A 26,860-nucleotide genomic window follows, 5' to 3' on the forward strand; every position below is an offset into this window, starting at 1 on the left:
CAGCCGCTCACCCGTTTACAGCGAGGAGCCCGTGGCAGATGGGACGGGTGCTGCAGCGCCCTTCCCACGGGGAGAGCAGCCAGCGCCATGCGGGGTGAGAGGCTCGGCCCGGGGCTGCTCGGGAGCTCTGAGCTTGCCCTCAGCAGGCACCGGTGGGGCTGAGCCCCTGCTGCCAGGGCCGTGTCCCCGGGGTGCTGGCTGGGCTCTGGGAGCAGGGTGCCACAGCCCCTCTTCTCCCCAGGGAAAGACAAGGCTGCTCTCTGCAGCACCACAGGGATCCGGGCGCGCAGCGGTTGATGGAAGGAAATGTGAGGGGAGGAGGGGGAGCCCCAGAACTGCAAGGGGAGGTTTAGAGGGAGCGGATCTGTAATTCAGTTGCTCAACGATGGAAGGAAAATTTCCCGGTTTCAACTTTTTCTTGACTTACCTAAGGACTTGTTTATCCCAACGGTGACAGAAGAAACCAAAGATCCTGAAGCTCCTGCATTCCCCGTGTTTGCCATAGCTACTCTGATTGCTGGGACAGTGGGAGCCAGGGGCGTTTAGCTCCTTTGAGTGCGCAAAGCAGACTTCAGGAGCTGGTGGGACCTTGAAGGACCATTTGTGTCACCTGTGAGGGCCCCTTTTCTCCCCTCTGCTCTTGCCTCTGCTAGCACACACCTCTCAGGCTGACTGGCTTTCCCCCTGGCTGCACTTCCAGGACTATACACTGGATAAACCATGGTCCACAGCATATTTGTGGCACATGCATTTTTCTAAGTCCAAGAGCTGTTCCCTTTTTTTATAGCAACTGTTAACAGCATATCAGGGGAACGGTGGGTTTGGTGCCTGAGCAACTTGCCCAGTGACATCTTCTTCCACCTTTGTAATTTTAGGTCAAGGAAATGAATGTAGGTTCCCAGAGTGTGCAGTTCAGATCAAAGGAGCTGCTAATAACAACCACCAGAATTACCAATGATTCTAAACCTGAAGTTGTTTTCATGAATGGGAAAATGGCTTGACAGAGTGTAATGCCACTGCAAAACATCTTGAGTGCCTTCTTAGACTGGAGTTTAAATGTCATTGCAGTTTTACTGGGCTTTTTTTTTTTTGCTATTCAGTATATATTTACAAACTTTATTCATTCCCTGAAGGATGTGGAGCACTGTGTGCATTAATCCACTTCTTTTCAAGGTGTTTCATTGCTTCTGTTGACAAGTAAATAATGAAGAGGATTTATGGGAGGTTAGCCTCTGAAGTTTCCTGAAAAATATATTCCTAGTGTTTGTAAAAGTCAGGAAATTGAGGTAATAATCTCTGTAATTTAGTCCTTAGCAGAAGCAGTAATTGCGGTATTGGCATGTAGAGATTCTCAGGCCAGAGACTCCCCTGCAGGGGCCACATCCTGCCTCAAAGATGGGCCCAGCTCTTTACAAAGAATTCCAGTTGCACTGTAAAGCCTTCCAAGAGAAGTGTCCTGTGGTATTCCTTCACAAATTATTACAAAAGGAAATTACTGTCCTTTTTAAAATACACCCTTTTCATTGCACTCAAATGAGTCTAATTCCAGATTCTCTTCAATGAATCTTGTTAAGCCTTTGATAGATTAGAGAGCCCTTTCCTGTTAGAGGGCTCCTGCTCTGCTCAGTGCTCGTGAATGACAACAGGAGCATGGAACTAGAAGGGACAGCTTGGGCCATCAAATCCCATTTCCCTGCAATTGTTGGCAATGATGTTATAAAGTCCATTTCAAACTCAATCTTAAAACTAATTGCATACCTTGCCCCCAATGCTCTTCTCAGGAATCTGTTCCAGAACAACATTTCTCCCACTGTTAAAAACCATCTGATTTTCAGCCAAAAGTTATTTGTGCCAACTCATACCTCTTTGTTTTTGTGCCAGCACAGACTATTATCTGAGGCCATTTTCCTCCTTTCTTGATGCTCATCTGCTTGTGTGTTTAGAGAGAAGGGGCATACTCTCCAGCTCCCCTCTCACTTGGCCAAATATGCCCAGGTCCCCCTCAGATGGGCTCTGCAGTCTGAAGATGTCCCTGGAGTCTGACTCTGCCCTGCTCCCCTCCCAGTTTCTGTTCCTGGAGCAAAGGTGTGAGAATACTGGAGCAGACAATGCCATGTCTAAACAGTGAGCGTGCCAGCACTCAGTCATCTCAGCCTGGGAGTGGAGTTCTGCTTCCCCCCGTGAGCCAGGCCACGAGCCTCTGCACGGCACCGGTGGGGCAGCAACACCTCTGAAAGGGCTTCCCAGTCTATTATGCGTGAAACATGGCTCTAACTGGAGCCTGGTCATCAGCATGTGCACTCAGACCCCGGCAGCTGGTGCAGGGAAGGGCTCTCAGCTGCCTACCATGACTTGTTGTCACATGTCCCCATAACCAAGATTCTGGGACAAATCCCAGCACTGCCGTCCCTGTGGAGATGAGAGCATCACAGGCATGTTGCCCAGGTGGGGCAGGCACAAGTCATGCCAGGTAATGGGAACATAGAAAATTCTGCATGCAAGGGGTGGCTGCTCCATGGTCACCCACAACAGAATTCTTTTCCCTTTGTCAAAATCAACTGATCTTGATCCCTGCCAAAATGTGGGGCATGAACTAGGTGATCCACCCAAGCAACCCACGCGGGCAATTCCCGGTTGGCCTTGCTGGACCAGCCATTGCTGCCTGCCTGGGCAGAGCTCCCGTTGCTCATTGATGTGCCTTGAGAGGCAGGTATGCAGGGTAAATACAGAAGCCTTTAAGTGCAGAACTGTCAAATAAAGTGTTACACTCCATCAGCTCCTATTGCATCCATGGCTGAACAGCACTAGCCAGTGTTGGATAACACTCAGATCTGCTCATGGATGCGTTTGACATCCGCGCAGGAGAAATACACACTCTGTGATGAATCAGGAGCCGGAGCCCAGCAGCCGGCATTTAAGGCTGAACCATTTGTTTTAGAGGGCTTTACATTCCGGTTATAAAATTTCCTCTGGGCTGGAAGCTGGTGCCCAAGAAGAAATTGTCTCTCTGTTCTGTGTGGTTTGCTGTAAATCCTGTTAGTCTCCTGTGCAGCATGTCTTGGGAGCCGGAGCCACAGGGATGTCAAGCTGGGGCATTCTGCTAAGCACTGCAGTTTGGGTGTGTTCTCAGTGTCAGAAAGAACCAAGCACTGTGACTTCATTAAACAGAGTCTAGTTTGAGGTTTATCTTATTTTTGAAACTGAAAACTATTTGGGTTTTGGCTTGGGTTGGGTTAGGGTTTTTTGATATTGGGAAACTCGAGAGCAAGCTTGTGGCTGCCAGTGGGCTTTCTGTGGGTTCTCCAGCTTGGAATAAACGTATCTCCACATATGAGAAGGATTCAGCTGTCTCAAGGTAAATCCGCACATACCAGAACAATTATACCAGAGGCCACGTGCATGTGCTGAGCAGAGCAGCCAAGACAACCTGTTCTGCCAGGGCATCCTGGGAGCGCCCGTCTGTCCCCAGTCCTGCAGTGTGACCCACGCTGCACCTACTGGGATTCTCATTTAAGGTGCAAGCCTGATTTCCGAATCTGCAGCAGCCTTCCCGTGGCTCGGGCTGTCCATGACAGGAGCCGTGTCCCCTCCGGGCAGCGCCTGAGGGGACAGCCGAGGCCGAGCGCTGCTGCCCGGGGCGCTGGGCTGGGACACGGCGGCAGGCAGCGCTGCCAGCGGGGGACGGGAGGCTCCGCTCCAGCTGGTCCCCGAACATTCACATTACTGCGATGCAGTTGAAAAGGAATCCACAAGTTACAGGAAATGATTTATAGGACACAAGACACTGCATTTCAGAGGTCTCATGTGTGCCATAAAAAATATATTATGAAGGAATTATCTCCATTGGAACTGGAGCTGTACAGGGAGAACGGAGAACACATGTCCAGCTGAGAGCAGCATTGAGCTTTTGTTCATTATGGGAAACATTGGTGCTTTTCCTCTTTTTTTATGAATACATTTCTCAGCTCTGGGTAGCTACCTAATATTGGCACTTAACTTTTGCTTCCTAAAGTTGCTTTTGCAATGAGACCAAGTATAGATGGGACTCCAAAGACTCGTTGCTCTGGTGGAGCTGGAAGTCCTGAGGGATTTAGGTCAGGTAAAGAGTAAAGTCCGGGCTCTGAATTTTAGGAAAGCAAACTGCCAGCTCTTCAGGGAGTTAGTCGATGTGACCCCTGGGAAACTTCCCTCAGGGACAAGGAGCAGAGCAGAGCTGGCAGGTCTTTAAGGGCACTTTCCATAGAGCACGAGAGCTCATGATCCCCAGGCTCAGGAAACTGGGCAAGGAAGGCAGAAGTCTGACATGGCTGTGGTGGGACCTGCTGGTCAAACTCAACGGGCGGAACGAAATGCACAGGCAGTGGAAACAGGAAGAGGTATCACGGGAAAAGTATAAGGAAACTGCCTGGTTGTGTAGGGATGGAAGGAGGAGGGCCAAGGCTGGAGGTGAGCTTGGCAAGGGACACAGAGAATAACAGGAAGGGCTTCTACAGATATGTCAGCTGAAAAGGGTGGTCAAAGAAAGCAGTGAGAGGAGAAGGGGGAATGGGACATTACAGAGGACAAGGTTAGATGGGATATTGGGAAGAAATTCTTCCCTGTGAGGGTGGGGAGGGCCTGGCACAGGGTGCCCAGAGAAGTTGTGGCTGCCCCATCCCTGGAAGTGTTCCAGGCCAGGGTGGACATTGGGGCTTGGAGCAACCTGGGAGGGTGGAAGGTGTCCCTGCCCATGGCGAGGGTTGGACACTATGACCTTGAAGAATCTCTTACAATTCAAAACATTCCATGATTCTATGTTCCCTATGCAACAGCAAGGTTTGGAGATGGGCTTCCCCTGTAAGACCTGGGCAATCCCTGGGCTTCCCCTGTAAAACCGAGGCCATGGCTCATCCGCCGGGGGAGCACGAGGAAGCTCTGCCGGCTCTCTCCCATCCAGCCTCACCCAAAACACCTCTGTGTGATGGGATGGACAGTCCAGCAGCTCCCCAGACTGGTGAGTGGAGAAGTGTCACTGCCTCCAGATACTCATCCTGCTCACAGGCAGGACGAGTTACACAGCTGCACAGGCTGGAGACACAGTCCGCATTTTCCCAGTGCTGCCCCAGAAGTGCAGCTGCAGCCCTCATATATGTGAACATGTCACTGTTCTGCAGCTTTTGCCACGGGGGTCAGGTGCTGGCTCTTTCTGTGATCTGCTGCCCTCGGGTAGTGCTGGCAGTGCAGGTGCACAAGGTTAGATCGCTGCTCGTTCACCTGTGAGGGCTTTAGCAAATGGCCGTGTTCCTCAGCGCATCTCTGTACATGCACCGCCAGCACTGTTCTGCTGCGGGGCAGGATGCCAAGGGCTGTGACATGCTCCAATGTCCCAGGGCAACACTCATGATGGAGAGAATCCTGGAGACCCCAGACCAGGTGTAGGAAAAACCTGAGAGACAATAACACGTTTCTTCCCCACACAAAATACATCCTAAAGCCAAACCTGAGAACTGGAGGTGGGAAGTGACAAAACGTGGAGCTGGAAAGAGATGATGGCTGCTCCAGGAAACTGTGAGGGGGGAGGCTGTCAGCCCCAGCCTGCTCCACCAAGGCTGGGGACAGAGTTCCTGGAAGTGCATCGTGTGAGCGTGTAGGTGGCCTCATCTACTAGTGCAGCTCCTAGCACCTAAACTATGAACCCTCCATGCTCCAAAATAAGTTCCTGCCTGCCGTTGCCCACGGTCTGCCACCTTTCCTCAGGATCCCAGGAGAAGGCTGCCCTAAGAAACTGTCCCAGATCCCCAGAGGGCCAGAACCGAGGTACATGGACCCTCCTGCACGGGATTGTCCCAGAGGACCCGTCTGTCCCTCAGCAGCTGGAGGCTCTGTGCAGGAGCTACGGGCTGGGGGCAGAATGGACTTCGGGGGAGGTGGAGGGGAGCAGGCCAGAACAAGGGGCCAAGGAGCTGCGGCGCGGCGATTTTCGCAGGGGAAAAGGAGGAGGATTTGTAGGGTACGGCTGACACCGGCCCCGAGCGCTGCCACGGGCGGATGCGGCACGGCGGGAGGGCCGGGGCAGCCGATGGGGCAGGCGGGGCGTGGGGCAGCCCCGGGCCGTTCCCGGGGAGCCGGGCGGGCCAGCGGGACTGCGGCAGGCGGGCCCGCCCGGGCCGAGGCTCTCCGGGCTCTCGCCGCTCTCCGCGGTGCTGCCCGGCCCGGCCCTGCGCGCTCCCGGCCGCGGCGGCGGCGGCGGCGGCGGGGGCGGGCCGGGCCCTCCCCGCGCCGGGAACGCGCTCCCGCCTCCCACCCGGCACAAAGTTTCGCGGCAGGAACTCGGGCGGCAACAGTGCGGAGCCGGTGGCACCGGAGCGCGGCCGCGCGGAGCCCCGGCGCCCCGGTACCCGGCGGGGGCCGGCGGCGACCGTGCCATGCGGGGCCCCCCCCCACCGGCGGCGGCGGGGCGGGCGGGCAGCGGCGCCCCATGCGGCTGGGGCGGCCGGGCGGCGGCTGACACCATGTGCGCCCGGTGCCCGGGGCGAGGAGCGGGGAGCAGCCATGTCCCCCCCCGCCCAGCCGGGGGTGCCGGGCGGGCGCGGCTCTAAGGGGCCCCCGGCGCGGAAGCTCCTCTGCATGTGCAGCCTCTCCCTGTGCCTCACCTACCTGTGCTACAGCCTGATGGGGGGCACCGGTCCCGCCGCCCTGCGCTCCCCCGCCGCGCTCCCCGCCTCGGCGGCCCCCGGGGCCCCGCGTTCCCCCACCGCCTTCCCCGTGACGGCGGCCCCGCGCTCCCCCGCCGGCCCCCCGGGCGGCCCCGGCGCCCCGGCGCCCTCGGCCGCTCCGCCGCGGGCCTCCAACGGCAGCCGGGAAGGGGCGGCGGGCGCCTGGCTGCGGACGCCGCTGGCCCCCGGGGAGGTGATCGCGGCGCAGAGCGGAGCCTTCGAGAGGGACCCGCAGGAGTCGAGCACCACGGACGAGGAGCTGAGCCGGGCCGGCAGCCCGGGCAGCCGCGGCGGCGGCGGCAGCAGCACCACGCCGGACTACGGGGAGAAGCGGCTGCCGCAAGCCCTCATCATCGGGGTGAAGAAGGGAGGGACGCGGGCGCTGCTGGAGGCCATCCGGGCGCACCCCGACGTGCGGGCCGTGGGCACCGAGCCCCACTTCTTCGACAGGAACTACGAGAAGGGGCTGGAGTGGTACAGGTGAGGGCGGGGGACTGCGGGCGCGATCCGCGGCGGTGGGGGGGAGAGAGGAATGCGCGTCCGTGCGGGGCTGGGGAAGCTCGTCTGTGGTCCCGGGGATCCTGTGTTACCCCCGGTGGGACCCGGGGCCGAGGTGCGAGCTCCGGGAGCGCCGCGTGTGCCCGCGGGGCCGCGGAGCCGAGCCGGGAGGTCGCCGGGGACCGCGCCTGGCAGCGGTGGTGGTTGAAAACGCGCTGCTCTGGTGGGAAAGCAGGAAATCTCTAATAACATCCCTCTCGGTTGCTCAGAGTGTGTGAGCAGACCGTAGCAGTTCAGCTGTACTTGCTGAAAAATACGCCTAAATAGGTCGGTAATTAATGTTTACTGAAATAAACAAGATCGCAAGTTGTTCCAGGTGCTGCCAGGGCTGAAGGATGCTGCCTTCATGTGAGCACAGGCTTTGCTTCACAAATGAGGTTTACTCTTTATTCAACAAGTTCCACATCAGGAAGTTTTTTTTCCATGGGCAACATCTAATTCTGTTCGTGAAGAAGTTTCTAAATACTGTTGTCTGACGTTGGGTAATATTTTAAAGGAATTTTATGCTACAAGTCCTGGTTATTAGAAAACACTGGACTGCGGTAAGGAAGTGTCAAATGTCTTAACAGGTTTAGCAAACCAATGGATTATGATGCCTCAGTGTTTTTTCTCTCTCTCTTAAAAATTTCTGAGCAGAATGCAGCACATCAGTAGAACTTAAAAATTCCCAGTAGCAACTGTTCAAACCTTACTGGTTCTTGATAAGAAGTGGTCTGTGGCTGAGCTGGTGAAGTTCTTGTTGTGGTTAGTATGGCAGCTGTTTAATTGCTCTGAGAATTAAGCTAAAAATGAGAGGCAGCAGGCTAGTTACTGTAGGGATTATCTGGTCGCTCTTTATTAAAATAAAGTACATGGTCTGCTTGTCAGGGGTATTTAAAAGTGAGAAACTCCAGGCAGTTTTCTGTAGGCATTGTGGAAGCAAAGTCTTCATAACATCTGGTGTGGCATCCGCTTGGCTGTGGGATTTTCTGGAGGGATTTCAAGGAAGTGGACATCAGCACTGAAAAAGTGAGGTTATCGCTGCGACTGTTTTCAGTGTGCTGCTCTGATGGGGGGGAAGAACTAAAGGACTGGCTATGGTTTTGTGTTTATAGATATAATTTCAGACACAGTGTTGTACTGAATTTTCTTGGAGGAATGGATTACCTTAAAAAATAAGTTTAGAAAACTGGCTAGAAGAGGATAGAAAGTGGCATATATAAAATGTTTGGTTTTATTCAAAACAGGCAGAAGAAGATCAAGCACTGAATATGATGAGCAGCTGGTTTTTCGTCTTTAAAGTTATGCTCCTAGAAAGGGGCTAGTGAGTGGGTGTAACTCCTCTCGTAGAGTAAGAGGCACACACACAGGTTTTCATTTGCAGAATGCAGTTTGGTATTTTCTATCCCTGCAGCCACTCATTTCAAGCACTGGAGTTCTGCTGTTCAGGCAGGAGAGGTGGGAGAATGGGCTGGGGCACCCTTGGTGTCTGAGGGTCTGGGCAGAGCAGGCTGTGGGATGGATGCTCTGGGCACAGGGCAAAGAAATGACTCTGCTGCTCTGTGCCATTGCAGCCCTGGCTGCCTGACCTACAGTTAGTTATCTTCACACCTGCTCAACCCAAACATGTGCTTCTCCCCCCCTCCTTCCAAGAGTGTTCAGCCTTGCAGGGGCAGGACACTGCTGGTGGTCTGTGCCTCAGCCGCAGCCACTGCTTCCCTGGTGCTGTACTGGTGCCAGGCTGTCGTCATGGACTGGCTTTTAGTGCCATCAAACACAAACCAAAGGCAGAACGGGGGAAGATCGTCGTCCATTCCAGTGGCTGTTTCTTCCTGACCTTCCCTGAGATTACCTGACTGAGTGTATCAAGGCTGACAGCTCATAGCGGTGTCCCAGGTAGAGTAATCGGAGATTCTTTTCCTATCCACAGAAATGGTGATGTTTTTTTAGCAAAGAAACAACTATTGAAGTTTTTACCAGCATCTCCTTATGGTGACTTCTGCATTACACACTGTGAGCTTTTATCACGGTCAGGTTTTTCCTTACATAGTGAAATAAGGCAATGGCAGACCTTCAGGGTTCCTTGCTTTGTTGTTCAGTCACAAGATTATCTCCCAGGCTCGAGGAACTGGAGCAGAGGGAAATGCTTTCTCTGCCTTGGTTTCTCCACCTGTAAAATGGAGGCAGCACCAGGGCATTGCCATTTCTTTGTGTGTACTCCATGCTGCATTACCTGCGTCTTTGCTGCCTTGAGATTGGAAAGCCCTAAACGCTCCTGGTGTCTGGTCCAGGATCTCTCAGTGGCTGGAGCTGCAAGCCCTGGGCCAGGGGACACAGCTCTGTGCTGCTGCGGGCAGGGCGGCATGTCACAATGGCAGTTCCACACTGCCTGCTGTTTTTTCCTGGGAACCTGGAGGGAAAGCTGAAGGTTTGTATGCTGTCTCTGATGTCTTTAGCTCAGTTCATGTGGCAATTGCAAACAGAGGTCTTCCCACACACGAACTGGTGCAAACTGGGCCAAGATTAGTTTTGGTTAGTTCCTGTTACGCTGCCAGAATTGCTTGCGTGGTTGCAGTTTATGATTCTGTCTGTCCTAATGCTGGGCTGTCTGAAGGACAAGTTCCATGGTACAGCTTTCCTTAAATGACATCCAATCTTCCTCTGCTGTTCCTTTGTAAGCCATTGTCTTTAACTTGCCCCTTCCTTTCACAGGATATGCCATCTTTCCTGCAGGAGCTGTTGCTGATTTTTAGCCAGTGTCCAGGTGTCCCCCGCTCTCTCACGTGCCCAGGCACAGGGTGATCTCTGCATGTCCTCCGTGGCCAGGCTGGACTGCAGGCGTTTGTCCTCTCCAGCGGGGTGCTCATGCCTCAGTGGGCATGTCCCATGCCATGAGCTATGTCCTGAGCTATACCCTGCATTTGGAAAAGCACTGAGCACCATTCTCAGAGCACAAAAAGGATGGCAAAATGACAGAGAGGCCTCTGGGGCAGGGAATGGAGATCACATCCACAAATGCTCATTACAGGCACGGCATTTGGGACATGCCTGAGTTGGATCAGGGGAACACACTTGTATAGGGGTGTTGTGGATAAAGGGAACTGCAAACTGCCTGCAGTGCCCAACACCTGGACAGGGTTGTCCCTTTGTGGTGCTAGAGGCTTTGCTTTGGTGTCAGAGAGGAGAGACCAGGAAGGTGGGCAGGGGTCTGCAGGGGAGCCCTGGAGTCAGTGTGATCCCAGCAGCTTTGTGTGACAGGAGGAGCAGGGGGAGGTGATCCTGGAGGAGCAGGGGGAGGTGATCCTGTTTGGCACTGGGCAGTGGCCAAGCTGCCCTTCCCCAGCACTGTGGGTGCTGCACCGGGGTCACCTGTGCAGATGCCAATTCCTCGGGATGCTCAGATGCTCCTGGTGACTGGGCTGGGGGTTTTAGGACAGAAATGCTGCAGGTGGCTGCGTGAAGGGAGTGGGAGCTCTGAGCCTCGCCATGGGGGGCTTTGGTGCAAATGACCAGCACAGGAGACCTCATCACTTGGGCACCCTTGAGGTTTTCTGAGCTGAGTGGAACAGCCCAGTGCTCCAGCCACCATCCCCAGCTGCCTGCAGGCTCAGCATGGTGAGGGGGTTCAGTTCTGTCACATTACGCTTTCAAGGCTATCTCGACATCCTGCCTCTAGCAAAAGAACTGGGGATTTGTTACAGTATTTTGAAAACAAACTTGCAGTTTTAAAACAAATGTGATTTCCATAACACGAAGAGAACACCTGATAGTGGTGAGCTGAAGCTGAGTTTTAAGGTTTGCCGATTGGAAGAGTTAAATTCTGTGTGTACATGCACATTGCTTTACTCCTTGCTTCCTCTTCAGTGGTACCCTCATGGAGAAGCTGCAGCAATGTCTGTGATTAGATCACATTCCCCTCTCTGCCCTGGGCCTCCAGTGCTGAGCACTTGGACAGGGTGTAGCTGTGTGCGTGGAGTGGCCCCGCTGCAGGAGCCATCACCATGACAGGCAGTGGAACGGCTTGCATGTCTAATGCTATTTGCACTGCCTGTCTGGGTTTTTTGGAGTGCTCTCCCGAGCAGTCAGGCCTGCGTGTTTTTTGGTGAGCTGCTGCTCTCATACAAATAATGAATAATGCCATGATAGGGAGCTCTTCTCTCAGTAATAAACATGTGCTCACGAGTCAGCGGTTCTGTGGTTCCAGAGATGGCACTCCCAGTCACATCCCTGTGGACACTGACTTCGTCTGTATGGGGGAGGTGGCTGTTGTGTGCTGTTATTTCTGCCACGGGCTCTGCTCCCCATGGGCCATCTCACCTTCCTTCCTGTGCCAGCCTGCAGCTCGTGCAGTGGGGCCAGCCCTGTATACCCAGGGGTGACCTGGCTTTTGCTGCCACGGCTGCTGGCAGGAATTGTGTCCAGGGATGTGAGGGGGGACCCTTCTTCAACATCCCCTAGCAGCTGTTGGGCAGCAATAGCCTGGGGCCGTTTCAGCCTCATCCCACACAGTGTCACCTGGCTGTGAGCTGTAGCTTGCTGTGAGCTGTAGCTCGCTGTGAGCTGTAATTGTGTTGCTGGGTAATGCCTGTGCTGTTCTGATCGGCTCAGGGCATTCAGGAAATCAAACCCTTTCCATCAGCACTCTGAGCCTGTGCTGATGGCACTGTGGGAACACCTACAATGGGCAGATGGACTGGGGTCTGCTGATGCCCACAGGCACTGCTGCACAGCCTGGGAACTGCTGTGTTTCTCTGCAAAAGGCCTTCCCAGAGTGTTGTACCCACTGCACTTCTGGTAACTTAGGGAAAGTGTATTGATTTTGTTTCTGGGCCCTGCTGTGAGTTGGCTTTTGCTGAAATGTATGACTCAGCTGCCTCTCTCCTCGGTGGATCCAGTATTGGACTTTGCTGAAACCTGTGTCGGCTCTGGGCTGGGCACTGCGAGCAGGGGTCAGGCTTTGAGCTGGTTGGCCCCGATGTTTCACCCATCTGGGGACTGACGAGATGCCACTCCAGCAGCAGGCATGGATTTTCTTCTGCATCCTGCAGCTACTGCAGTGAATCTGCTGTGTGCCAGAGCTGGGGGTCTCCTGGCTCTGCCCTGCCTTGTGTGCTGGGCCAGGGGCACCCACCCTGCGCCCTGCCTGGGAAAGGCAGCAGTTTTCTCCCTCCTTTCTGCTCTGTTTTATCTCAAGGAATGGTTTGAAAGAATGGATTGTGTCTCTTTGCAGTGTTTTATCACCTGATGATGGTTATCCACATGCTGCTCAGTTGTAGCCAAGGGAATGGCAGCTGCTCTCAGCACCTGCAGCCCCTGTGCGCTGCTCTGGCTCTTCCTGCAAAGAGAGTGAGAGAAGTGCCAGGGCCAACAGGCTGGCAGGAGGGCTCTGGAGCACCCGCTCCCGCAGGGCTTGTCACTGCTTCTGCCTCCGAGTGAAATGTATTTGTAGTTGACTGAGGGCACAGCGTGCTGAGAGAAAGGTGGGAACGAGAAAGGGAGGCAGCAGGGTGCCCTCTGTGCCCCTTGGCAGCCCCCAGGCACCGGCCCCGTTCCCTCAGACGGGTGGAGTGGAGTGACCGGGGCCACATCCCACCACCGTGCCCAGCTGGGGCTCTGCCCTGCTCCCACTCTGATCCCGGTGTGTGTGGGGAGCCTGTGAGCAGGAGCAGCCTTGGCAGGGTTATGGGCACAGGGCTCAGCACACCGGCCACACGTGTTGGGGACGCCTCTTCCATGGCTTGTTGAAACATGGAGCATGTAGGAAACCGGCACGTCACCAGCCCTGAAATCATTGAACTGTTGCACTGTAGTCTCAAGAAGATCCTTTCTCTAGGACTTTGCTCAATAACCCACTTTGTAAACACTCTGGTGCTTTGCTGTTAACGGTTTAAGTGTTATCTGTGATGTGAAAGTGTGTGAGCTTTGCTCTCGTTGTGAGTGCCGTACTGCTCGTGCATGTAGAGTTACAGAAAACTCAAAAATAGGCCTGGGGGAAAAGGAGCCCCTTGGGGAAGCAAAAGGGGAGGCGTTGGGTGGTCGCGTTCTCTGGTTTAAATGACGCACCTGACCCCTGCTTGGTCCCTGGCTCAGCAAGGCTCACTGCTCTGCACCGAGCCCAGACTGGCAGAGAACGAACAGCGGCTTCTCAAAGAAAGTTATGGGCAAAGGCTTTAGATTTTCAAAGTCAAAATTCCAACACAAATTTGTGACACCTTGTATCGACAAGGGTCAGGGTCTTTTTCTTCTCATGGGTCAGAATCTTTTTCTTTTCATGGGTTTCTTTTACCTCTTCTTGTCATGGGTACTCCTTTTCTCTAAGTCATTATTTCATGCACTTCAGCAGAAATTTTATTGCTTTGGGGGCTGGGCTGGTTCATGTGGGACATTTCTCACTGCTCGGAGTGTGATACACAGAGGTAATTTCTTTCAAATGATTTTTGCTTGAAGTGGTTTCAACGAATTGCAGAGGATATGAGCATGAATGAATGGCTGAAGCATTTGTATGGAGTCCAAGTGAGGAATCTGCACAATCAAACTTTCCAGAGCATCCAGTGTGGATATTGTAATTTCACTGCTGCGTGCATGTGAGCAGCAGTTCATTTTAGCCTTTTAAACCACTTCTCAATAAGTATTATTTAGGGTTGGATGAGGTTTAAATTGGTTTCTCCTATATTTGAAAAAGTTTAAAGGAAATCCCAGAATTACAAGAGTCTTTTCGATCACAGTGAGAAATCCCTGTTTAGATCAAAGGAGCCTGTTGGGGGCATGGGGGGAGTGGCTGGGCAGGACTGGGACACCAAGAGCAGCTCCTCTCCCTGGGCATGGCCGAGCGCTGCCCAGGCACATGGGCACCGCTCCCCGCATTGTTATTGAGGGAGCTGCAGTTTCCAAGCCAAAGGAGAGTGTTGAAAGCTGACTGTAGAAGGCTGGGGAAGAGATTCATACTTCTGAAAAGGAAGAAGAAAAAAGCCAAAAAACAGCCCTCAAAAAAACCCCCCAACCTTTTTTTTCAAAGTCTCACATTTCCCTCCCTGGTGTCAACGCACCAATTTAGTAAATGTTGCAAGGCACAGTATTCCCCCCCTTGTCATATTATACATCCAGGCATCAAGGATGGATCATAAACTTTCTCTTTATGGCTTTAACATTTCAATTGCTAGTCACATTTTATGTAAATGAAGGTATTTACCTTGACAAGCTCTCCTGTGAAGTACAGTGCTTCTTTACAGAATATATTTGGCAATATAAACAGGCCAAATGCTGGGGGTGGATGCAAAATTCACAATTGATTTTTACTGCTAAGTAGGATCCTCCCAGAATATACTGGAATTGTCTGTTCCAATCTTGTCAGTGCCTGGAGAAACTGAGGCAGGCGGACCTGGGGGAAGAGGAAATAGCAAAGGAACATCAGTTATAGCCACCGACCTACTAAACAGAACTAGCTTTGGATAAAAATAACTCCATCTGCCAGACTTTATTTTGTATTACAGAGATTGCTGTAACACATTTCAAGCCAAAATCTGATTTCCATTCCCTTCAGAGCCAGGCTGGACTGGACTTGGCCCCCTCCTTTATTAGCAGAAATCATTTTGGATCCGAGCAGAGCAGTTGCTGCTGTGATAGCCCAGATCCACAGTTCTCCTTTGTTTTAGAGTGTATTTCCTTTCATCTTGCACTGAGATGGGTACAGTGATGTGTTTAGTATTAGTGTTCATCCACACCTGCAAATAACTTTATTTCAGCCCCAGCTCTGCCCTTTCTGTTTTTGTTCTTGATGGACACTCCTACAATTAAGCCGAGCCGTGAGCGCGCTCGTGGGAAGCCAACGCCAGCGTGAGGACTGGGTGTTAAATCCTGGCTGGATTCCAGAGCTCCCAGCCGGGGGCAGACAAACCCACCCAGCCTGTGGGAAGCCAGCATGGGGGGAGCACCAGCCCCAGAGGCTTCGAGGCTCCTCCAGGTGCTTCTGTGCCCCGGCAGGCTCAGCTGCTGCCCACCCCTGAGCCCCAGACGTGTGGGAAGGGGTCACCCCCGAGTCAGCCCTGGGTGGAAGGTGCTGCGTCCCCTGTGCAGGTGACAAACTGTCAATTACTCGGCTCTGCTCCTGATTGTTCAACAACAAACTGACCGCTTTCCATCCAGAGTGCTGACTCAAGAAATGCTGGTGGCAGACCATGGATCCTAAAGTCGTTGCTGCTGGAGGTCTTTAAGCGGCTCTTGGTTCATCCCTCCTTGGTCTGTTCCCTGCGGAGCACCAGCATCAATCCCACAGTGCCACTCCCCTGCACTGTCAGCACTTACAACTTCCAAGGTGATTTTAGGGCTCTCTATGTGTACCCTTTTAATTCCTGAATTACCAGTCACCAGCTCTGCTTCATGCTCTGTGGCACGGGGGCCTGCAGAGCCCGAGGGTGCACTGAAGGACACTGGTACGTCAGGAAAGGGCTCTGCCTCCTCCACCTGAGCTGTTCACCCAGCACAGAAAGGCAAATCCACAGTCAGGCGCGAACTAGAGGGGCTCTGGGGCGCCAGGCCATGTGGTGGGGATGGTGATTTTGCAGCATGAAGGAGGATGTTGGGGCCATGGGCAGTGCTGGTGCTGAGCTGTGCCACAGAAAAGAGGACGGTACATCTGCCCAGGGCCCGGCCGCGGAGGGACGGCGCTCAGCCGTGTTCCTGCTCTGGGTTTTTGTTAACGGCTCCCCCAGGGAAATGGGTGTGTGGCCAAAGGAGCGCAGGGCACCCAGGCACTGCTGCAGTCGCTGTGGCAGCCGTGTGCGTGACCCAGCCCCGTGAGCTGGGTCTGGCAGGGCAAACCCCAGAGGGGCTGGCACAGTGTGGAGGGGCAGAGACCCCAGGGCTGCACAGCCCCCGAGATGGGGCAGCTGTTGTTCGGGCTCTCATCCTGCACTGCCAGTGTGGGGAAGAGGCTGCAGCAGCTCTGTTGCTGTGTCTGCTGCACATGCCAGGATCTGGAATGATAACAGCTCCTTACTCAGCTCAAAATCATCTAGAACCTCCCCAAAAAAATTGAAACAGTGTGGAAAAATGCCTGAGGCAACAACTTCATTGGTAAACTGAAGAATCTTGCTGAGAATTTCATAGACCCAGCAAATCATAATGCAATTTCCTATGCAAAAAGGGTTTATCTCTATCTAAATATTATTCCGCACCGTTACTCATTGTAGGGAAGTTATTGCTCTCCTAGGTTAACTGATTGAACTTTGGAAATAGAGCTGCAAGCTTATTGTACAGACGGGAGCTTGACTTTTATTGCTCCTAAATTGTAGTGATACTATTAGATGTGAGTAAAATATACACTGCATTAGAAAATATTAAAGTTTGGTATCACTTTAAAATTAAAAAAGATTAAAAGAAGCATTTCTGCAGTCTAGCCCACCATGAAATGGGAGTCTATTTGGTATGTGAAACGTGCGGTACAAATAGCCTAACAATTAATGACAAAGGAAGAGCTGGGATGGATTTATGGCTTAAACTACCCTGGATTTCATAAGGCTGGAATCGCAGCAAGGGAAATGTGTTATTAGATCATTACAGGCTTTTCTGCTAGAGCCACTGCTGCTGAAGTTACAGCAAGGTGTTTTATTATTACTCTGTTCCCACACAATACTCTGAAGCACTCTCGTCTTGGGATGTGGTCGTCTCAGTGGGAGGCGATCCATGTCTCTGCTGCAGATGGGTTCCTTTGGAAAACCTTATCAGGAACTCCTCAGCCATTTTTTTTCTGTAGGCAGCGGTGAAGAAGTGCTTTCCCGTGGCCAGGCAGTGTAAGGAGCTTGTTTATTAGTGTGTGAGTTCCGAGCTGCTGGCTGTCAGCGGGTGATGGATGCGGGAGCGGGGCTCTGGCTGGCGAGGGCCCCATGGCACCGTGGTGGGTCCATCTCCTGCTGCCAGTCTGGGGTCATTCCGGGGTGCTCTGCCATGGCACTGCCCACTGCGGCTCCCCCATGACTGCTATTAGCTTTTTCTAATGCTTGGAGTGTGTTGCAGGCAGAAGTGAGCCTGAAGCTCTTTGCTGTGCCCAGAGGGTAAGGATTTGGGATGCTGGTGTAGGGTGGAAGGGAGGGCTCTGCAGAGAGGTGGATTTCATCTGTGCCTCTGTCTTCCAGTGAGCCTGTGGTGAGCTGAGCCCCCAGTTACCCCAAGGCTGGGGAGACACCCTCGTCCTGCAGCACTGCTGCTGTTGCTGGGGAGGGTCTCGGCTGCAGCCCTTCCCCTCCCACATGTGGCTGTCAGTGTCCAGGAGGGACCCAGGCACTGTACACCTCCAGCAGCCAGCGCTGTGCCTTGGGCTCTCTCTCAGGGTGGGGAAAATAGACTGAGGTAGGACTGGTGTTTTGGGTGCCCTTGGGGTGCAAGTTCAGGGCCTGTGGTGCCAGATGAACATTGTATGGCCTTTGGGAGTATAAACTGAATTTCTGATCCAGCTTTCTCACCTTGCACTTCATATGAGAGTCATCTTGTGCTAGTGCCTCTGTGCTGGAGCATACAGTGCAGGTTACATATCTCCTTCTTCATTAATGGGATTTATATCCTTGGTGTTCCTTGCTGGATGACTTAGTATTGTAATGAAGAACATGAGTGCTGCGTTAATTAAAATGTAACCCTCATGTTAATATATATGTTGCCACTGAAAAATGAAATTCACTGAAAACTGAGCTTAAAAGCTTGTGGCAGGTGTAAGTGGCATGTGAAAGGGGAGATGGTTTGGGGTGAAGTGCCCCAGCTCAGCAGCCCAGCCACACAGTTCCGTGCTCAGCCCGTGGCAGGGGCTGAGGTCAGAGCTGCCTTGATAGCCCCCCACAGCAAGCAGGCAGCTCCTGCCCCACTGCCTGGCACTGTGGGCACCACAGCTGTCCCAGGGCTGAGAGCTGCCACCTGCCCTGCGCTCAGCATCGCTGGGAACCTCTGCCAGTCCTGGTGCTCACTCCCAGGATGTTCTCTTTTACCAGGGAGGTGCAAAGCAGCTTAATGAACCAGAGAATTTGTTCCATAATATTACTTAAAAAAAATCCTGTAAATGCAAACATTCCAAGCCTGTCTCTGAGCTGTGCATGCATTGCCATTGGCAGTATGATCGGTTATGAAGATAATTTACATTCAAGGATTTGCTGTTTCTAGGTCCATGAATATTCAAGCTCCAGCTCGCCCTTTTTGTCTGTGCTCCACACCTACCCTTTCCATTCCTTTGCTCCTTTTTTTCTTTTTTTTTTTTTTCCAGTGGATTCAATTAGTTCTATTTGCTGCTTTAGCAATAAAACAATTCCCTCTGTGGCATTAAAATGAGTTTCTTTCATTATTTCATTTGCCTTCTTGTTATATGTGGAAGGAAGGTAGGGAGCTGTGCTCTGTGCCCCAGCTCACAGGGGCTGCCAAACCCTGGAGGACATGAGATGTACTTGGGGCAGCATTAGGAATTAATGAAGGGCACTGCTGGCGCAGAGCTGCAGGAGCTGCGCTGACAGAGCCACAGTCAGAGCCACCAGGAAAATCTGACCAGTCCCAGAGTCTTTTGGTAGGACTTCGGCACCTGAGTCACTGCAGCCTTCAGTGTGCTGTGCTCCTGAGCATGCTTGAGTTGCTGGGTCTGGTCAGTTCTCGCACGGCCTTTGCATCACCTGTTGGTACTGAAATGCAGGGACTGAGCCCCTGGTTTTGGCTTAGGTGAGGCACAAGTCAATCTGAGCTGAAACATGAATTAAACCAGCAGATGGGTTTGTGGAGGCAGCGTGGCTGGTGAGTAGCAGCAGGGGCTGAAGCTGGTCAAGGGTCCTGGTCCCATTGCCTCCCTAAGCAGAGTCAAGGGCAGTGTGAGGAGAGCACAGAGGCACTGTGAGAGCCAGGATAGCTGTGATCGTGTGGGCAGCGTGTGCAAGGAATTACACACAGTGCCAGAACACTCTTGTCTGGCTGCTCTTGGAGTGCCCTTTCAGGGGGCTGCAATGGCATTGGGAGAGTGCAGCGTGGACAGACCCATAAATCACCCGTTTCGCACTGTGCTAAACACAAATCCTATTAGTGTGCTGAGGAGCATCTAAGTAGAGAAAAGAAAAAGGCAAGATAGAAAGAGTAAACGAGATTTAAATCTAATTGTTTTTCTGCCGGTGTTTCACCAGTGTTTCAGTTTGGCTGGGACGTGATGAAATGCAGCGGAGGAGAGCCGACACAAGTGGGAGTGGGAGCCAGAGGTGTTCCTGCTCTGCTGCCCCGGATGGCTGATGCAGGTGTTGAAGGTCAACGAGAGGAGATGTGGCTTTATGTATTCAAAATTATTTTTTAATTGCTTTTCCTCCTCTTTCTATGACTAGGGAAGGCTAAAACAATTGTGCTGATTCCAGTTCCTTTTCCATTCTGAAGTTAAATCTAGAACCAAATGAGAATTTCCAGGCTGGCGGAGGGGCTGCGGACCCTAGGGTCTGACAAGCACCCACATTTTTGGAAAAAGAGGTTTGTGCCTTTCCTCTCCCCACAGAAGGCGAGCGGCCGCTGGTGCTGGCTGCCTGCAGATGGAACTGCGGATTCAGGCAGGATGGGTGGCTGCCCGTGCGACGGGTTAGTGACAGCAGGTTTCAGAGGGTCAAAGTAAAGAGCCGAACAAGGAAAGGGTGTCTATTAGGGATAGAAAACCATTTTAAAAGGAAGCAAAATTAGAGCATGCAGTAGGGTAAGTAGGACTGCAAAGTTCCGTAATTAATCACACTTTTGGAACTCGGAAAGGAAATAAACGTGATAAAAGGATTTGTCTGAATAGATTACAGACAACTTAAAAAAGAAGAAAAAAGGCGGGGTCATCATAGCCTTGGAAATTGTGCACTTCAGAAATCTTCAATCATCCTCACAATCAATTCTGCATTTCTTTAATAGCACTGTCTTGGATTAACCGCTACCTGAATCCAGACATTAAACTAAGTATCGAGTATTTGTCTCTCAACAATACACTTGGAAATTGTTTATTTCCCTACTTGTCTTTCGTGATGTATTTCAGTGCTGTAACCCAAGCTGAAATCCAACCTGCCCGAGGTGCCCAGCACTTGGTCGTGCTGGCTCCTGCCCCAAGGATCTGCAGCAGGGGAGGGTTTTCTCATAAACCACTTGTTTGTTTGTGCAGACGATTACACCGGCTTTGCTATACAACAGTGTGTTTCTCTGCAGCAAACAATCTGCTTTATGGGTTTTCCTAGGAAAATATCAGCTCACTATGCTCACTAATATGATTCAATTGTGTTGTGTTATCTGACCTTTAAGGAACTTGCAATCTATAATGACATGATTCTACAGCAGAGCCACTAGTAAAAGCCCTGGCTCCTGGGGAATTCCGGCTGCAAATAAGTGAAGCCCGGCTACAGAAGCAGTAACAAGGCACTTTAACCCCTTGGCTGCTGGCCAGCGCGGGGGGGATTGCCGTCCCCCTGGTGAGCCGCTGTAGGGATGTGTGTGTGGGCAGCTGGAGGTGGGAGCGCAGCTCTGTCTGTCCCATCCAGGAGCACCCAGAGCTGGCGCCTCTCGCCCCTTCCCCAGAGGGCACGGAGGGACGGAGGGGACAGGGAGGGGACGCGCTCTCGGCCAGCAGAGCTGCTGCTGTTGGCTGTCCCCCGTGGAGAGGGTCACCCGTGCCCCCGTTCCCGAGCGCAGCGCTTGGCAGCAGGGCAGTGCAGGCTGTGCCTGCCACAGGCTGTGCCTTCCACAGGCTGTGCCCTCCTCAGGCTGTGCCTTCCACAGGCTGTGCCCGTCACAGGCTGTGCCTTCCACAGGCTGTGCCCTCCTCAGGCTGTGCCTTCCACAGGCTGTGCCCTCCTCAGGCTGTGCCTTCCACAGGCTGTGCCTTCCACAGGCTGTGCCCTCCTCAGGCTTTGCCTTCCACAGGCTGTGCCCTCCTCAGGCTGTGCCTTCCACAGGCTGTGCTCACCGCAGGTTTTGCCGTCCACAGGCTGTGCTCACTGCAGGTTTTGCCTTCCACAGGCTGTACCTTCTGCAGGTTTTGCCTTCCACAGGCTGTGCCCGCTGCCTGCACACGCGGTGCCACGGAAATGATTAACACTGCTGTCATTGCCGCCCACCCACCGCTCCCGTCTGTCCACTCCGGGCACCCTGCCACTTGTGGAGGCACCAGCAAGCTCCGCTACAGATGGGGGACCCCACGTGTGTCCCCTTGCCCTCCTGGTGCCATGGGGCTCGTGTCACTGCCATGCTGGCTCTGGGCAGCCGCTGGAGAGCGTGGGACTGTCCTGATCTGGCATAACATGGTCTCTGGCCTGCCCTGCTCCCTTCAGCTCTGCCAAGGGCTCAGGGAGACACAGCACTGCGACCCATAGACCCCTGGCACAGTGGAAGCTCAGGAGGCAAACTGTTATGTGCCTACATCATCCCTTATCTCTGGCTGCCCTTTTCCCACTTGGAATTTATCCGCAAGGTACTTAGGGGAGGTCTGTAGGTCTTGGTCTCAACCAGGACTGGAGTGACCCCCAGCTTGTAGATCAAATAGCCTGGTTTTCTTAGGAAGGGGTGGAAATGCCATGCACCAGCTCAGGCTGCCGGTCCCTCCCTGCATTCTCCAGGCACGGCTGGAAGGACCTCAGGCTGGAGCAGGACACGGTGCTGGTGAGGAGGCCTTGGGAAACCTCGGGGTGCCTGTCCAGTGTGCTCTGTTTGGCCGTATTTTCAGCCCACTAATCACTGTCTGATCCCTCTGATTGCTTCTGTCTGACCTCCCTCCACGGCTGGAATGCTTTACCTAAGACGCATTTCAGGGATTTTATTCAGCTGAGTGAAAAAGATGGGGGATAGTCAGGAATCTGTCAGACCCAGGAAACTGGCAAGAGATAGAGAACTTGTGCAGAGAAACAAACACTCCAGAGATTCACAGAATGATTTGGGTTGGAAAAGACGTTGAAGATCATCCGGTTCCAACTCTCCTTCCGCCCAGGTGCAGGGTGGTGTGGCTGGAGTTCTTGCTGGCAAAGACTGAGACTGAAAAATTTTGAAGGATTGGTTTATCAGAAGCTAAGGACAGCCTGTGCCAAGTTCTAGGTGCTGGGTTTTAAGAAAGTTTCCTCAGTCTGCTGCACCAGCTTTTGGCAGAAATCTTTGTGAAACGACTTTTCCACTGAGAAACAGGAGATCAGAGAACTGTTCCCTTTAACACTTGAGTGTGCATGAACTTGCAGGGATTTTGTTTGAAGCTCTGCTACCCTTGTTAAAGGTCACTTTTTGATCCCATCAAATACCCTCTTTACCTGGAGATAAGATTTAAAGATGGAAGACGAAAGAGAAGGGGCTTAAGGAAGAAGGAGAAGCGGGAAGCTGGCTGAGCAGCCTGCGCCTGGCTGGCAGCAGGGGGGAGATGAAAGCGGCGCAGGCACAGCCGGGAAAAGGGCTCTGCAGGGTGGGGATGGAATGGAAACAGAGGGGCCGGGGCATCTCCAGGGCTGTGGGGCAGCCCCTCGGCACGCCTGGCACCAGAGCTGCCCAGGCTGTGCCGCTGGTGCTCCCTGCCCTGCCAGAGCCAGCTGCTGCCATCGCCGCGGGCAGGGAAAGGAAGCCGCGCTGGGCCAAGGTCATGGCTCAGGTCAATAAATTATACATGACAATTAATCTTAGAAACCTGTGATTCGGGGGAGAAAGGCGAGGACACTGCAGATCCTGAGCTGGGCTGGCAGGCGGATGCCTTGGCTCCATGTCAGCGCGGGGAAGTTCAGTGAAAAACAAGTCTGTGCTGGGATGCTGTGAGTCGGTGTGAGTCACCTGGCACGGCTGGCACGCTCCCGGTGCCCGGTGCCGCTGCCCAGTGCCGCTGCCTGGTGCCAGTGCCGGTGCCCGGTGCCTGGTACCTGCTGCCCGGTGCTGGTGCAGGTGCTGGTACCTGGTGCCTGCTGCCCGCTGCCAGTGCTGGTGCCAGTGCCAGTGCCTGGTGCTGCTGCCTGGTGCTGGTGCCCAGTGCCAGTGCCCGGTGCTGCTGCCCGCTGCCGGTGCCAGTGCCTGGTGCTGCTGCCCGCTGCCAGTGCCCAGTGCCAGTGCTGGTGCCCAGTGCCTGGTACCTGCTGCCCGGTGCTGGTGCAGGTGCCGGTACCTGGTGCCTGCTGCCCGCTGCCAGTGCCGGTGCCAGTGCCAGTGCCCGGTGCTGCTGCTCGCTGCCGGTGCCAGTGCCAGTGCTGGTGCCTGGTGCTGCTGCCTGGTGCCGGTGCCCAGTGCCAGTGCTGGTGCCCAGTGCCTGTCCCGGCAGGCAGGCTGTGGTGGCTGTCCCTGCCCGGGCCGGGGGCTTGTTCCCACGTCCCCGTGCAGTGTCTGGGCTGTGGTCCCGGGGTCTCACCCGTGGGAGCTGCTCAGCCGTCACGCAGGCTGTGAGTCCTCCGTGCCGGGGGTTCAGCAGTTGTTTTCCTGTTGCAATCAATTCCCATACGAGATGTTTTAAAATGTGTAACTGTCTCCTTGAGACTACAGCGTTCAGCAGGTGGTAACACTCAAAGCTTTTTTTTTTTTTTTTTTTTTTTAATCTGTAGTAAGGATTTACAAAGGAAACCTTGACTTTTAGATTGATTTTTAAATAAGCATATATTTAGCTGTTAGTGCTTGAAGTACATATTGGATTATATTCTTCTGCAAACAGAATATTCTAATTGATCTTGCTAATAAATAATGAAAGCCAGCCCTGCTACATATAATTCAAGGTTACACTGCATTTTGTATCAGCAGCACTGGGGAGTTTTTTAATGCCTAAAAGATTATTTCTTTTGAATAAAGGAAAAAAAAAAAACACAGGGGTGGAGGTGAGACTAAGTGCTGAGCTTTTCTCTAGAATTTCCTTTTGTTGTTTTCTAAACTGTAGTTAGCAAGTCTCACTGTTTGAGACCCTCCTATACATACAAAGCTAAGGCTACAAGCCTCTCCCTCTCCCCAGTGGCTGCCCCTCAGGAGTGGCAGCAGCCAAGGATGTGCAGCTCAGCCCTGGCTGCCCGCAGCTGGCCCTGCGGCTGCCTGGTGGGTGGGGTGGGGCCAGGCCCCCCCTCCCCGCAGGTAACAATGGCAAGTCCCCAGGAACCGCTGGGAGGGGCGCAGCGCTGCCGCTGGGACCTGGGATCAGCTGGAGGATGGATGTTCATGTTCAGGCATCGATCAGCGCTGGGATGGGTCACCTGGCTGGGACGGGACAGGTCTGGGCCCTGAGCACCCTGGGGACACACAGAGCTGCCCCTGGGGCTGGGCTGTGAGCTGCGCATAGCCACGGCTCCTGGCGAGGGTGCGTAGCAGCTCTGCCAGCCAGTGCCCACTGCAGCCACGCTCTGGCCCGGCACGAGCCAGGGACAGAGTGGCTGCCTGGGGCTGGGGCACTCAGCGTGCAGGTTCTTGTGGCTTGCAGATGTGGTGCAGGTTCCTGGAGTGCACAGCAGGCACTAATCACCCAATGACATTGCAATTACCGTAGCGGACAGGCGTTTATTTGGCATTTAAGTTGTAATTAGGGGAAATAACTATTTCTCCCCCATTCACAGAAGATGCAAGTTGCAGCTGGCCAGCTTTGACCTGGTGAGTTTGTGCAGCTCAGCTGCATTGGCTTTGCCAGGGGGCACAGAGCTCTTGTGTCCAGTGGAGGTGACACCTGCTGTTCCAGGGACATCCACAGCAGCTGTCCCCACTCCATACCACAGTCTCTGCCTCTGGGGTGGCAGCAGTGATTGAAGCAGTGGAGAGGGCAGGACACCTAGCCCAGGGTCGTGCCATCCCACAGGGACCACGGATCAGGGACACAGGACACTATTGCTCCCTAATTCCTACAGTATTTCTCCAATCTCAAATGCCTTCAGCCTGAGGACCAGGACAGAGGCCAGCCAGGCACGCAGTGGGGACTGGCAAAGGATCAAGCTGTATGGCTTTGCATCCCACTGGCTGCTGGAGGGAGAGCAAGATCTCCAGGGCAAGGGCAGCAGCCCAGCTGGCCAGTGGGTCAGGGCTGAGTGGACGCAAAAGGCTCCATTCTGTTCCACACCTGTGAGAGCAGCAAAGCTCATTCCTGAGCAAAACCCTGTGCACCTCATGCTGGGACCTGCCGCTCCATTCCCTGCTGGGATAGGGCAGGGATCCACGGTGGCACACGAGTCTGCTGACCCTCTAGCTGCCTCTCTGCTCCTGCTGCAGGAAGCCATTTGTTTGTGGAGTCAGGAGTGCTGCAGGAGCATGAGCCAGTGCAGGTCTCCCCGGCAAGAGGAGACATTCCTGTCATCCTTTTCCCATAGGCAGCTGGCGATGACTCTTCCACCAGCTGGAGAGACAACATGATCAGCCAGGAAAAGCAGCACAGTATTAAAGAGCTGCTGACACCTCATGGGAAATTCACTTTAAAATATTTTATTTAGGTGTGTGTCTGTGGATTTTTCTGCTTCTCCTCCCCTTGCCCCACACCCCAGGGAGCACTCTCTGGAGTGCAGGCTCTGTATTGAATGGGGTCTCGTAGATCTCTGAGGGGAGAGGACACAGAGCCACACAAAGCCAAGCCCACAGAGTGTCTGGAAGCCACATACCACGTCCCATGCCTCCAGGGCTGCCTCATGCCCAGCACACCCAGGTGTGGGAGCGGACTGACATGGAGCCACAGAGCCCCATGGGCTGCGTGGGGTGGGAGCAGAGAAATGGAGGGTCATGGCATGAGGACAGATGGACTCTTCTGGGTCTGGCCGGGATGAAGGGCTGCTGCTGGTGGCTGTTTATTAGCAAAACTTCTCATGGTTTGCCTTTTGTCTATCCTAGGAAGTCATGATAAATATGGATGTAAGTGCACAGGGAGATGGGATGGTTAATTAGAGTCCTGGGAGTGAGATCTCCTGGGCTGTAATCGCACCCTGGGGAGGGAGCCGGTCCTGTAGGGACACCGGGCACGCTGCCAGGCTGTGGGACCTTGGGCCATGCACTTCCCTCTCCACGGATCTAATTGTACTTGCCTCACAGGCTTGTCATGTGAGTCGGAGTTAATTAATGCTCATAAAGCAACTCAGCATCTTTGAGAAGAGCAAAGGTATTGTAGCTGCTGTTAGGATTTACTAGGCAATGCAATTAGTTTAATTTCAGAGAGTTATCAGCCAGTCATCCCTTTCCACAGCCACTGTGCTGTCCCTGTTTGCCACAGACAGGTTCACAGAGAGCCAGCTCGTGCTGTCTGCCAGGGAGGAGACAGCAGCACTCTTTGTCTGCTCCTCCTGAGCACCTCTTCCCCTCCGCCCCATCCCTGCTTCTTGAATCATCCCAGTTGTCACTCTTTGTCCTGTTAATGGCCTGATGTCATTGTGACCTGTGGCTCTGGTCACAGTAGCCAGTGGTGCTGTCATGAACAGATGAAGGATAAAAGTCATCCCATTTGTTCTCAGCTGTTTACCTCGCCATGAGCTCTGGTGATGTCAGTCCCTCTCCTCCAGCTACGAAGGTCTCTGATGACATCCCCCCACTACAGCCCAAACTACTGGGAGCCCAGATGAAGGTGTGAATCCAAACTAGCCTTTGCTCTGGTGACAGTCTCCTTTTTTCATGCTGCTTCGGGCCAGCAGATGTGTGGGACAAGCTCTCTCTCAGGCTAGGTCCAAGCTCTTTCAGTATTGGAACGTTCCTGTGTCCCAGGGACTTGG

At 53.5% G+C, this 26,860-nt stretch overlaps 1 protein-coding gene across 1 annotated transcript in view; it reads left to right on the plus strand.

Annotated features, from left to right (window-relative positions):
• The first annotated feature begins 6,531 nt into the window (after window positions 1-6,531).
• Window positions 6,532-26,860, plus strand: part of HS3ST4 (heparan sulfate-glucosamine 3-sulfotransferase 4) — a 52,406-nt gene continuing 32,077 nt past the window's right edge. The window contains exon 1 of the mRNA XM_040079134.2: window positions 6,532-7,175. Within this exon, the coding sequence (XP_039935068.1) occupies window positions 6,532-7,175 (644 nt within the window). The remainder of the gene's footprint in view (window positions 7,176-26,860) is intronic.

This window comes from Hirundo rustica, chromosome 15 (assembly GCF_015227805.2).
Source record: "Hirundo rustica isolate bHirRus1 chromosome 15, bHirRus1.pri.v3, whole genome shotgun sequence".
NCBI lineage: Eukaryota > Metazoa > Chordata > Aves > Passeriformes > Hirundinidae > Hirundo > Hirundo rustica.